This window comes from Microtus pennsylvanicus, chromosome 1 (genome assembly GCF_037038515.1).
Source record: "Microtus pennsylvanicus isolate mMicPen1 chromosome 1, mMicPen1.hap1, whole genome shotgun sequence".
Lineage (NCBI taxonomy): Eukaryota > Metazoa > Chordata > Mammalia > Rodentia > Cricetidae > Microtus > Microtus pennsylvanicus.
The window spans coordinates 126,452,771-126,466,423 of NC_134579.1; the positions used below are offsets into that span (position 1 = coordinate 126,452,771).

At 51.4% G+C, this 13,653-nt stretch overlaps 1 protein-coding gene across 3 annotated transcripts in view; it reads left to right on the forward strand.

Annotated features, from left to right (window-relative positions):
* Positions 1-238: 238 nt before the first annotated feature.
* The window catches only part of Sez6l (seizure related 6 homolog like), a 163,831-nt gene continuing 150,416 nt past the window's right edge, over positions 239-13,653 (forward strand). Inside the window, exon 1 of one of the 3 annotated variants that reach the window (XM_075983452.1) lies at positions 239-1,079. In XM_075983452.1, coding sequence (XP_075839567.1) covers positions 983-1,079 — 97 coding nt within the window. In that variant the 5' untranslated portion in view covers positions 239-982. The remainder of the gene's footprint in view (positions 1,080-13,653) is intronic. The other 2 variants (XM_075983445.1, XM_075983462.1) reach the window with 2 other exon arrangements.

A 13,653-nucleotide genomic window follows, 5' to 3' on the forward strand; every position in this document is an offset into this window, starting at 1 on the left:
AGGCTCTGGAATCCTGGAGGTTCTTCAGAGCCCCGTTGAGAGCAAGACGGTAGCCAGTGGAGCTGGGATCCTAACATGGGCTGTGGGGCTACACCTAGGAGTTTGTGGCTGGGTGTCTCCAGGGTGGAGAGCCTCTTGGTATCAGACAGGATTCCATAGTCCTGTGTATTGGTCCAGAGGTCCCTGGATGCAGTCAGTGTGACTTCCTAGGTTACTGGGACTGTGTGTGGAAGCACCAGGGCATTGGCGGGTGGGGCCCTCAGGGACCGAAAAAAGGGCTCCGCGGTGGAGAGAGAGCTGGCCTACTGACTGGGTTTGCAAGGACACATCGGGCACTCTTCCGCCTTGTCTGGCTGCCCCAGCATCCGTGGAAAGAGAGGGGGCCCTGGGCCCACCCGGGACACGGTGGGATCTCCAACTTCTCAGGGCCTGAGGATCAGGCTGCCCCGGAGCGGCCCTTGGCCGCCTCCTCGCGCTCACTCCCCTCGCTCCTCGCTCGCTCTCTCGCTCTTTCTCCTGCTCGCTCTCTCGCTGGCTCGCTCGGGCCCCAGCCCCCGCCCTCCGCTAGCTCGCCGCCCGCGGCTCCTCCTCACTCGCCTGTCGCCCGTTCTTGGTGCAGCTCGGCCAGAACCACCGCGGGCTGCGCGTCCGCCAGGAGCCGCTGCCTCGACCCTACTGCCCGGTTCGCTCTGCCCGGATTCTTCTGTCCGGATCCCTCTGCTTGTACCCCGCTGCACCGATTCCTCTGCCTGGACCTCGTTCTGGAACTCGGATGCTTGGAGCCTTCTGCTCACATCAGTCTGTCTGAACCACGCTGCCAGAATCCTGCTGTCCGGATCCTTCTGCCTGGACCCCGCTGCCTGGATCCCTCTGACTGGTTCCGGCAGCCCGGATCCTTCTACCTGGACCCCGCTGCTCGGGTCCTTCTGTTTGAACCCCGCCAAACGGATCTCCCGGTGAGGAGCCCGGCTCCGCAGCCACGATGCCCGTGGCACGGCCACACACCGCGGGACCCGGCAGGATCACTCTGCTTCTGGTCGCTCTGCTACTAGGGAACCCGGTGGCAGCTCGGGAGGAAGGTAAGTACCCTGAGGGCCCCGGCCCAGAGGGGGCAAAGTTGTAGCTGCTAACCTGAGCGGTTGGGGGTCGCGGCTAGTCCGAAGACACACACGCCTCCGGGCCGCTGGGATTCAGGGCTGAGCACCTCGTCCCTGCCGGAGAGCGGAGGTGGGGATGCGTCTGAAGGACTCTTGCCTTGGACTTCGGTCCTTCGTCGATCTTTCGGGCTGGGGCAGACTCTTCTTTTGTAGTCCAGAGGAGCTCCTTGGAGTGGAGACCTCTTCAAACCTACAGATTCTGCAAGCTCTCTGTAACTGCACCCAGGGCTAACTGCCAGGTTATTTTGTCGCTCTCTGTGAAAGAGGATAGGTATGGGAAGGGGACAGCTGACTGCTTGTCACCAAATTCCCTCTCATCCCACCATTCTACACTGGCTCGGGCTACCTGGAGGGGCTGTCCCCTGGATGGGTCCCAGTAAAGTGTCAAGAAATTGGACTTGGGTGTGGCTTTCTGGGGCACTCAGGGCTCCCAGAACTTGGTGAGAAAAGAGGTGTCAGAGCGTCAGTGGCTGGGCCCCTTCTCCGCCATACAGCCTAGCCTACCTCATCGATATTTGGATATTTGGAAGGAAGTGGAGTGCTAGTGCAATCCAAGTGCTTGCTGGTTAGAAAAGGGTTTGAATTTGTGGAGGTTATCAATCCCTTCACTACCTGGAGCTACACCTTTGCTCCACCCTGCTGGGGTCCCAGGAAGTTATAATGAGATGCTGAGGTAGAGACAAGAATGGGAAATCTAACTCATCTAAAGCTGGCCCCCAGAGCTATGGGGATTGACATACTGGGAGAGCCTAGTGTGCCGGGTTTGGGGGATTGGACCACTTAGCCGCTCCTCTTGGCAAGGTGTGACCCTTATTTCCCCCGTGGTAACTTAAAACTCATAGTTGGGATGTCTACCTGAGTTGACCACAGCATGGGGTGCTCCCCTGCCCATGTGGAGTTTCGTTTCTTTTGGGTCTTATTGATCTGGAGTTCAGGGGACAGGCATGCATTGCGACATCTCTCCAGGGAATTCTGTACCCCTGGGTTCAGCACCAGAGGCCCCGGACAGCTCTCAGCTCCAGGCCCTGCTTCTGAGTCTTGCTCTTTTCCTTAGGACCAGGAGTGCCCAGAAGTGAGATCACCGACATGCTTTGCCCTTCTTTATTTAACAAAACATATTACTAAGACACCTCCCCTCTTTGTGAGGCTGTGGTATTTCCAATTTACACCAGGTCTGGGCTGTTTCCCTGGGAAAGATGGAAAAGAGGTTTGGTTTAAATCAATGCTTTCTACCCAGCATGACCTTTAATTAGCTGTCTCTTTCCAACAATAGCGTGGTGGCCTTGAATGGGGTGCAGATTGCCCGTCCCCAGCTGTTAAATCTGTACACACACACACACACACACACACACACACACACCACAAGCAGCTCAGAGATGTCCTGGAGCTTGCCATCTTTTCTAAAGCGATTCTCCTTTACAGTTCTGCATTCTCTAAAACACTACTCTGGGCATGGTGGGTGGGGTCCTAATGGCATGTGTTAAATGTCACCCAGGATCAAGATTCTGCATCCTAATTCCCCAGTGTGTGCCAGTGTGTAGAAGGAAGAACAGGATGTGTACATTTGTGTTTTGAATTTTTAAAGACACTTTGTGTTTTCCAATTGCTTCACACCATGTCTACTGAGCATATATGTTTTTTAAAATTAACTTCATGGCACCACCAAGTCAAAGTCTACTGATATACTTCTTCCAAAGGCTTATTACTAACCATGGGGTTCTGACTGAGTCATAAGAAGAGAACCAGAGTGGCCCATGGGCACTGCCAGTTCTAAATGGTCCATTTGGAAACAACCGATCTTCCACAGTGAATTCTATTTTTAACCTGCAGCTCAAATCCACGCAGACCAGACAGGAGAGGTGTCAGAGGAGGCCAGTGTTGCAGACTAGACTTTCTGCTTGCCCTGTGAGGGGTGGGGACTTGTTGCGGTGTGCCTGCCCGTGCAGGGCTAGCGTTCTCTGGGATGCTTTGCTGGGAAGCAGGAATAAGTATGAAATGTATGTTTTTGAAGGGGGCCCTTATTGTCTAAAACACACATATGGAGAGTAATCATACGTACATGCTAAGACTGAGCTTTCTTTTCCCCTTGGGTTAACAAAGCAAATTCAATATTGCTCAGCGAGACTCTAACTTGCTACCTCCTGCGATCTCTGACATATGTTGCTGTTACATTCCCCATAACTCTCTTTTCCTATGAATTGCTGTCCTTTTTCAATGAGTTTGGGCTGCCTCCACCAGCGGCTACCTGATCCACACTTGAGGGATTCTTCTTGTGTTCACGTCGCTCTGCTGTACATAGGGAAACAATACCCGCCTACTTTCTTTTCCCCTCCAAGGCAAAGAGCATGTTTGCTGAACAGAGCTGTTTGGTCCATGACTTTTGATCAGGAGTTCGTCCTTGCAAGGAATGCAGTCTACCCTCTCTCTAGCTCTCCAGCTTCAGGATGGTTTGCTGCTGCAAGCCAGTACTGCGTACCTCCACTAGGGGCGCTCAGGGTGGTTTGCTGCTGCAGGCCAGTACTGCGTACTTCCACTAGGGGAGCTCAAAGCCGCAACTGGTAGCAGGAAAGAGGAAGATTTGGTTAGCTGGAAAGAAGCCCACATGTGAGTCCTGTTGAAAGCCAGGATGGTTTCTCAGCCAGGTGATGGCCTGGCCGTGTGACTCCACTCCCTTCTTGTTGTACTTGATCCTTGTTCCTCAGGCAGAATTCACTGCTAGCTTTTGATACACAGTGAACAGCGGGGAAGTAGAGATGAGAAGCCGGCAGAAGGAGGCTGTTCTCAGAAAGGTATCTTCAAACTCAGATCCTGGCTCATTCTTTTCTGCCAGTGTTTGGACTCCATTAGAGAGGCAGGGCTCTTCTGGAGAGTGACTGGGCTGAATCTGGGGAGCAGGTTAGCAGCGGCGTTGAAATCGGAACTGCCCCCACCCTAAAGCTCACTCCATTGCTTGGGTGTGTTAGACCTACAAGAAGACCATCTTGTCTGGGATTCCATTCTGCCACTGGGAGGACATACCAGAAGCTGGGGTGATGAAATCAACCCGGAAGGGCGGTTACAGGATTCTTTCTGTAATTGGTGTAGCTGGCACACATCCGACCCGACAGGCAGGCAATGTTTTTCTGAGCAAACTTCCTCTATGAACAGGCACCAAGAAGTCAGTCTCCTGAAGTTAGGTGAAGCAGATGCTTACATAAACACTGAGGTGAGGCCAAAGTGAGGGGGAAGGGCCAGCAATCAGCCCTAGTTGCCTGTCCACAGCCTTTTTTAGCAAGGGAGAACTTAGTACCACATGATATAGACAGTTTTCCTTCCCAGACCCTCATACTGCCAGGCTTTGAACCTACAACCAGGAATCGGAGTTCACAGTCAATGGCAATGAAGGTGTGAGAGAACCTTCTAGAAAAAGTTCAAGTCTACGTGCTGAGTTCTGACATGGCTCTGTTAAAGCCACTGTAACAAAAATCCCTTGGATTATATGACTGGAAACACATTAGTTCACTAATCATAGTTCTGGTGTCTGGAAGTCCAAGCTCACAGAGTTGGTGTCTGTTAAGGACTGTCCACTTGATGGCTGAATTCTCACTCTCATGTGCTGACCAAAGACAGTGAGGTCTGGGGCCATCAGCTCATCTTGGGGTTCAACCCCTCAGACACTTTCCAAAGCCTGTCCTAAGCGTCATCTAGTTGGGAATGGGAGTTTGATGTATGGAAGGGGGAACATGGGCGACACTCATGGCACTGTGCAAGGCCCTACTTCCTGTGCAGACCTGCACCCCAGCAAGAGACCCGAGGGTTCTGAACTGTCGGTCTAGTGCTTTCGTGGAGGGATAGACCACTGTGGAGTCTGACAGGCGGCCATATATTGTTCTCACTGGGGCTGATGAGCAGAAAGCACTGGGGCTGGCCCTAAAGGGATGCAGCAGGGGCCAAGAAGAGAGTTCTACACCAGGAAAAGACAGAAACCCACAGGAGGAGGATGGAGACACATACACTTGCTGTCCTCCCTGTTCCCCCAGATTTCGGGAGGCCCCTAAATGAAAGGGAACAAAAGATGGTGAGCCATGGTGTTCATTGTCCTTCACTGCAAATGGAGTGCAGTCCAGCTGTAAGAACATGCTAGTCCCCATTCAGTGTCCCACTGCTATGTTTGAGGAAGCAACCCTGAGGTGGCCCTGAGAATAGCACAGAGTAAACCTGCTGGCTTTGTGAGGGCCTTGGAGCAGGGGGACGGGTTACCTCTGCAGATCACAGCAGAGCGTGTCAGTAATGAAAGAATCCATTGCGGGGCATTGGCTCTGTTCCAAGCCTTGTGCTGGGTGATTTGTGACAATCATGTGGAGAATCTTCACCACACAACCCACCGGACAGAAATGCTTGTTATTCCTGCTGTGCAGATAAGGGAAACTGAGGCACAGAAAGAAGGGGCTCACAAGTGGCTTGCAGCTATGTCAATCCCAGGCCTGTATGGTACTCTTAATGTGGAGGACAGGTGTTATTTTTAGGAATCTCATTTTGGGAGGCAAGAAATGAGCAACTTATGACATTAGTATGTCAATGAATTCTGCTGTATTGCCCATTTTACTTCATATGTGTGTGCATGCATCTTGGGGGAGGCACTGATACAGGGTTACATGTATCCCAGGCTGGCCTTAAATGCTTAATCCTCCTGCTTCCATTTCCCAAGTGCTTGGTGATAGGTGACACCACATAAGGCTCACTCGTGTCCTGTGACATCATGCCGTACACTTTGAAATGGATGCAGCAAAGCCTGTTGTTCTCGTATTAAAACCAGCCTTTTGGCTAGTTGTGGTGGCTCACACCTAACACCCCAGCTCTCGGGAGGCTGAGCTGAGTGAGGATTGTGAGTTCCAGACCAGATTGGGCTACAAAATGAGGTCCGATCATGTGTACGTGTGTATGTGTGCCTGCATGCACATGTGTGTGTGCAGGTGTGTGTGTGCAGGTGTGTGTGTGTGCAGGTGTGTGTGTGCAGGTGTGTGTGTGCAGGTGTGTGTGCAGGTGTGTGTGTGTGCAGGTGTGTGTGTGCAGGTGTGTGTGTGCAGGTGTGTGTGTGCAGATGTGTGTGTGCAGGTGTGTGTGTGCAGGTGTGGAGACCAGAGGTGGATGCTGCTGGTGGTCTTCCTCAGTAGCTCTCAACCTTACCGGCCGGCCAGTAAACCCCAGAAGTCCACCTGCCTCTACCTCCCCAGTAGTGGAGTCACAGATGGACATACTTGCTTTTGCATTGGTGCTGGGGCCTGAACCCAAGTCTTCAAGGGAGTGTTTTACCCACTGAACCACTTCCACAGACCCCCAAATCAATCTTCAAAATACACCTCTTGACACCAAGTCCCATGACGCCTCCATATTTCAAAGGCCCCGCACAGCAGGGTCCAGTCAACATTAGCAAGGTGGGTGATGACCGGCACAGTGCCTGGTACTCAGGTTGAGGACACGGAGGGTAAACTGAGTCAGAGGTGAAGGTGTAGTGAGACTGCGGTGATGACTGGTGAGTGTGTGGTCATGGTTTCCGGTTCTGATCCTCACAGATGAGGAAACTGAGGCTTAGAGTAGCTGAAGTTTCACCTCCAGTTGTCATCCAGAGATGGCTAGGGAAGCCTTGAACCCAGGCAGAGTCTGGGGGGCTGGGTTGGCCACACTGAGTTCTACCCTGTTATGGAATAATAACATGGTGGAACAAACCTCCACCTAGACACAGCCACTGATTTTGCTCACTGAACTCCAAAGGCCACTGGAATGGAGATGTGGGGCAGCTAGAATTTTCCTAAAGCATTGACTTCAAAAGAGGGAGCTCAGGGCTTATTTCTGGCAGCCAAGACGAATCACAAAGCAAGGCTGCTCAATAGCCCCAGAAACCTTGGCTCACACTGAAACTGACTGAGTCCGAATTCAAGAGTTCCGGCACTTCTTAGCCACCAGCCAAAGTCGTTCCATCTGCCAGTTCTAGCATGATTAATAAAAGCCCAGGGACAGATACTGGGGTTCAACCTGAAGATCCGAAAAGCAAAAGAGCCAGCTACTGGTTCTTACCTCGACCTCAGTTTGGAAATGGTAATCCTGCCTTCAGGAATCTCAGAAGGAGACTGCATCTCTGAGAGCTATCTCCTCCCATCTTATATTCCTCTCTAGTGCTGGGATTAAAGGTATGCACCACCACCACCTGGCCCCTGTGGCTAACTAGTGTGTCTATTGGGATCAAAGGTGTGCGCCACCACTGCCTGGTCTCTATGGCTGTCCAGTGAAGCTGTTTTACTCTCTGATCTCTAGGCAAGCTTTATTTATTAAAACACAAATAATATATCACTATATCTGGTGGGTTGTCATGATCATTACTGTGAGGCTGAAGTCACAGGGCTGGGAAAAGCCAGAACAGTCATGAACTTGGCTCTCTCCAGGTAGTTGAGCCTTGGAGAGATGGGGCTGTGCTGGAAGCTGAAGACCCCGAACACTCCCACTTCCTGGCCTTCTCGTGATAGGAGGTGGCTATGAGACCAGTGTAAATATACTGTGTGCCTACTTGACAGTCTCCCACCTGAGCCTGCCCAATTCTATCAGATGATACTGCTATCTGGGTTCTACAGAAGTGGAAACTGAATCTCGGGAATGCCCAGGCACTTGTCTTGGGGTCTGTGCTGGCTAGTTTTGTGTCAACTTGACACAAGCTAGAGTTATTTGAAAGGAGGAAACATCCATTGAGAAAATGTCCCCACCAGATTGGCATGTGGTCAAGCCTATGATACATTTTTTTGAGTGGCAATTGATTTAGGATTGGTGTTATCACTGGTGCTGCTGGTCCTGGGTTCTACAAGAAAGCAGGCTGAGCAAGCCATGAGGAGCAAGCCAGTAAGCAGCACCCTCTATGGCTTCTGCATCAGCTCCAGCATTCAGGTTCCTGCCCTGCTTGACTCTCTGTTCAGACTGCCCTCAATGATGGATTGTAGTGTGGAACTGTCAGCCAAAATAAACCCTTTGCTCCCCAAGCAGCTTTGGTCGTGATGTTTTGTCGCAGCAACAGAAACCCTAAGGCAGGGTCTTACGGGCAAAGCATGAATGAGGCAGGATTCAAACCCAGGGTCTTTGGATCCCAAAGCCCAGCCTTGTCCTAGATGGTGGGGCTCTGCAAAAACATTGCACTTCAACTTTGCTCAGACCTGTGAGATGGCTCCTATGTGAGGCAGTGTTCTGTTCTTGCTCAGGCTGTCCCCTCAGCCCCAACCACCCCGCTAGGACAGCCTGCTGCTGACTCAACTGAGGTCATGAAATAAAATTCCCAGCGGCTGGTTTCAGAGTGCAGCCTGCTGTTTTTCTAGCTCCCTGGGCCTACGCGGTCCCCACACAAGATTAACACCATTCTCTAACCTTGAAGATTCTTTTTTTTTCCTGACAGGGTTTCTGTATAGCCCAGGCTGGCCTGGAACTTGCTCTGTAGCCCAGGCTAGCCTCAAATCCAAAAGTTACCTGTTGCTTCTATCCCTCCATGCCAGCCATGTGGCTCTCTGTTCCCCATTCCTCAATTATGGGTAATTCACTCATTATTTCTTTGCAAGCCTCCCTTTCCTAGCTGATATACTTGACTAAACGCTAAGCACCCAAGCACCCCTCAACCTAGATCTGCCCCAGTGTGAGCACACAGATCATTTGTCAAAGATGCTAAGCTGTCCTCATCTTTACAGTGACACAGAGTTGAACCTCCCAGATCTGTGTGATCTCAGGCAGCTTCATCTTAAACGGGGACGATAATGGGGTCCTCCCTCGTAGGGTGGCTGCGAGGAAAATCAATGAGGCAACAGATGTGAAGTTGTTGAAGACATACAGCGAGAGGAGGAACAGAGGGAAATCAAAACATCAGGGAGGAGAAAGAAACATGGCCAGGAGAGAAGACCCCACTTGATGCAAACGCTGTACAGTGATAATGGGTGTGCCACGGTGTCCTCCAGAGCCATTGTTTTCTTTCTAGGAGAAGATCTGGGGACCGTGTTCTTGCAGCTGAGCTCATTGCCAGATAGAAACTGTGGATGCCCTACATCTGGCCTTGGGATTTGTCTTCTCTTTGATCCTAGGCAGCTCCAAAGTCAGCTTATGCCCCACTGAATCCAGGGAAAACACAAAGACATTAATAAACATCAGGCTTCAGGGCGAGCAGTCTGACTTTTAAATCTGTTGCTTGGTAGATGTGCATACATCCCGAGCTGGCACGGACCTTGCCTATGAGGGCAGTCTCTGTCTTGCTCCACCCTAGTGACAAGGTACCTGGGTGGGTGGGGTTCTGTCAGCCTTCTCAGGGTCTGCAGTGTCCCCCTCTTGAGGCAGCTCTCTAGTCCTGATCTGCCTTCACAAGAAAGATGTGCCTCCAAGTCCCATAACAGGGGCTGCAGAGCTAGGACCCATGCTTTCTCCCTGGCTCTGACTTCCATCCTAAAGGAACTCCAGGAAACAGGCTAGGTTCAGCGATGTGTTCTCATAACCCCAGCACTTGGGAGGCTGAGGCAGGAGGATCCCCAGCATAGGCAAACATAGTGACTTCCATGCCAGCCTCAGATGCATATCTAGACCCTGTGGAGAAAAGAGAGGGGGGGAAGGGAAGGATGAGAATGGGGGAGGAAGGGAAAGTGTGGAATCCTTGCTTCTCTCAAATGTATATTTGTCTTCTGAGAAGACACAGCAATGGGAACTCTATGACATCAGAGTCCACGAAGCCAAGGGCAACATGGGGAAACTAGACAGGAAGCCAACACCATGTCATGAGCCTCTGTGCTGAGCTGGCACCTGTGTCTTTGAGGCACCCTTAGAGTGCCTTGCTCCTGGGAATAGGGCCATCTACACAGATGGCTTGAGTCAAGTAGGCGGAAACCCAGGGGCCCTGGGAGATCCAGCCACAGCCAGGGTACCCTGTGGGGCTTCCTTACTCTCTCTGTGGATCTTGGAGAGCGGCTGATGGAGAAACGCAGAGGGGGCCTGGGCTGTGAAGAGCTTGAAGGTTGACTGAGGAAGGCATCAGCAATGTGATCAAGACCAGGCTGGCGGATTCAGTCCAGTGTCCAGGGTTGATCGTGAGCTTTGGACAAACCATAGAGGAGATGGGTGCTGAGCATGGGCCTCCGGGTGGCAGCTTCCTGGTCTAGCCTTACCCATCCCCAGTTTGGAGGCACATTCAACACTGAGCATTGTAAATGAGTGTGTGTAGGGCCTTCAAAAAGAATAACCAGGACAAGAGCCAAGCTGGGCAACGTGGTGTGTCGTGACCAAGGCCGTGGGTTCAAATCCCCAGAGGTATCTCAGACCTCACTGTGTGACCTTGCACAAGTCGATCAGCCTTGATCTGATGGAGCTGGAAGTGAGGACAGCAGCAAGCATGGATTCCCGCTGCTCTGGGCTAGCCTGAGCTCTCATTCCTGCTGCTCTGGGCTAGCCTGAGCTCTCATTCCTGCTGCTCTGGGCTAGCCTAAGCTCTCATTCCTGCTTCTCAGGGTTAGCCTAAGCTCTCATTCCTGCTGCTCTGGGCTAGCCTAAACTCTCATTCCTGCTGCTCTGGGCTAGCCTAAGCTCTCATTCCTGCTGCTCTGGGCTAGCCTAAGCTCTCATTCCTGCCGCTCTGAGGTCGTCTTAACTCTCAGGTCTGAGTTCACTTCCCAGACAGAAAACCCCATCTTCTACTAAGGTTCTGCCCTGGAATATTTGTGCCCCACCCACATTTCTTATGTTTAAATTCAACACCACTCCTGGGTAGCAGGACTGGGGCTTTGTAGGTAGCAATCAGCAAGAGGGCAGGGCTCTGAGAACAAGATTGGTGTCCTTACAAAAGAGGCCAGGATGGGGAAAGGCGTTGGCCGGCAAAGCACTTGCTTTATGAGCATCAGGATGGGAGTCTAAATTCCCAGACCCATGGAAGTGCCAGCTGAGCGGGAGCATGGCAGCTTGGCACCCTGTCCACTATTCCAGTACTCAGAAGCAGAGGAAGGCTCCGCGGAGCATGCTGACTGGCTAGATAAGCTGTGCCTGTGAGCTCTGGGCTCAGGGAGAGAAGTGCCTCAGCGTATGGAGGAAGACTGCAACGTCAGCCTTGGGCCTTCACATCCACACAAACAGGCACACTTGCTGCACACACACAAATGTGACTGAAGAGAGGCCAGAAGACAACCCCGGACTCCACGCTGAGAAGGCTGGTCGTCACAGGCACTAGATTTTCTCATCTCCACAGTTAGGAGAAACAAATTTCTAAGAGCCTCACATCTCCCAGTTGGTGGGACCCTGTGGTTAAAACCCAAAGGGAACTTGAAGCAAAGACACTCAGGACAGCTCAAGAATGGTCGGCTTGCCCAAGTTTTTGCCTTGTTTTGTTGTAATGAGGTTTTGTTGTGTCGCTCAGGCAAGCCTGAACTCCTGGGCCTCCTGAAGTGTTTGGGTTACAGGCAACTGTGGTGCAAGCATGGAGCCAGGGATGCTGCCGGGAGCATCACCCTCCCATCTCTCGACTTCCTGTGCATCTGCTGGCCCTGGCTCCCTCTTAGCCACCTGACTCCCATTTCCCACATCCACTGATTTCCCAGCCTAAGCTCATCATAGGTGATTATGACATCTCTAGCTTCTGTTGGAGAATGTGCCCTACCTACGTAGTAGCCAATCAGCACATGTGACCACTGCTCAGTAGGATTAGTTTTCTTTGCCAGCCCAGCTGCATCTCAGGCTCTACCACAGTTGGTGGCTACCATGCTGGACAGCGTGGAGTGAGCACCAGTCTCCATTTTCCCAGAAAGTCATTACACAGGACTGTTCTAGGCCATCTCTGCCCTAACCAGGCTAAGAACATTCCGTTTTTCCTTAATGCCCAGCTCAAGTTTTAAAGATGAATGCGACTGGTCCTTCGCTGCCCTTTGTGTCATGAAATGGACTGGCTTGCTTAACCCAGACAGGAAGTGAGGTCACCCAGATCCGTAAGCCAAATAGAACAATGGCCACTTGAGACAAGGCTCATGGGCTCTGTTGCCTCCTTGAGACCTTTATGGTGCTAAGATGTGGTTCCAGCAAGCACATATGGCCGACAAGCTAGGAGGCCTCACAGTCATGGTGACTGGCTTGTCTTCCTCAACTCTGGATGTGATCCTTGAGGGTCAAAGTTGATTCTTATCATTTCTATGAGTAAGTAGAATAACTGGGTGGATGGGTGGATGAATGGATGGATGGATGGATGGATGGATGGGTGGGTGGGTGGATGAGTGGATGAATAGATGGGTGGATGGATGGATAAACTGATAGATAGATAGATAGATAGATAGATAGATAGATAGATAGATAGATAGATAGATAGATAGATAGATAGATAGATGGGTTGATTGATGGAAGGGTGGATAGATGGATGATGTATGGATGGTCTCTAGTTTTCAGCCAAAAGGTAGATAATATATTTGTAGAAAATATATATTCTCCCCATTCTTGACTTGGTGTGGGAATTTGCAGTTTGAGTTGATAGGACACAGGATTTAAGAAAGCTGAAGGTGAACTTATTTAAAGTTGACCCGCTCTAAAAATGAAGCTGAGTATAAAGAGAAAACACATAGAGACCTGTCTCTGCTGGTGCAGGGGAGCGAATGTGGAGAAGGAGCCCCTGGGACAGAACTGGCTGGCTCTGACCCGGATGGTGAGTGTGAGCAGGAGGAAGTCCCTCACTCTCCTCCAGCCTCAGTGTCCCTCAGTAAAAGGAGATTCTAAATGCTACCTCACTCCCTCTGCACGGTCCGGGGGGGGGGGGGGGAGACAGATCCCCTCCCTCCCTGCACAGCCCCACCAGAAGCCTTTCCTGCTCCACTCCATGCAGACAGTAGCCTGACACTAATCAGTGCACAACCTACGCAGCTGTGTGTGGCAGCCCGGGGTGGGGAAGTATACCACACCCCTACATTAACCTTCAAAGGGAAGGCGCAGAGTCCCCCACCCCCACAGCATCTCATTCCCTGAGGATTTCAGAACAACCCCTCTACTTTCTGCACCCTTTGAAAGCAGGTTTAGCAAGTTGTAAAGCTAATTTGGGGCCAACTGCCTTGGAAATTAATGTAAAATATGTGGAATCAAGCCTCATTTTCCAGGGCTTCAGGAGGGGAAATTTGCCTAATTTATGGCATAAATAAAAATGATGTGCTGAGGCTAATTTGCATACTTTTGCTTCGATTGGGGTTAAAGACAAAGGAGTTTTTGTTTTGTTTTCACCCCTCCTCTTGCCTCCGATCGCCTACTGATGCAAATGTCACAGGTTCGTCTCTGCCTAGGCCTCCCCAGCTATGATGTGGAAATGGCCATGGACCCCAGTGTGTAGTCACAAGGAGGACCTAAGCTGAAGAACTCAGGGCCTCAGTGTGTACTCACACACAGCAGGACCCTGTGATGGACGCACAGGGCAGCCGCTTCCTTCCTCGGTTCTTTGAGCCTCCAGGGCAGTGGCAGAGTCTTATTTCTCTCCATCCCCACCTCCCACTACTTC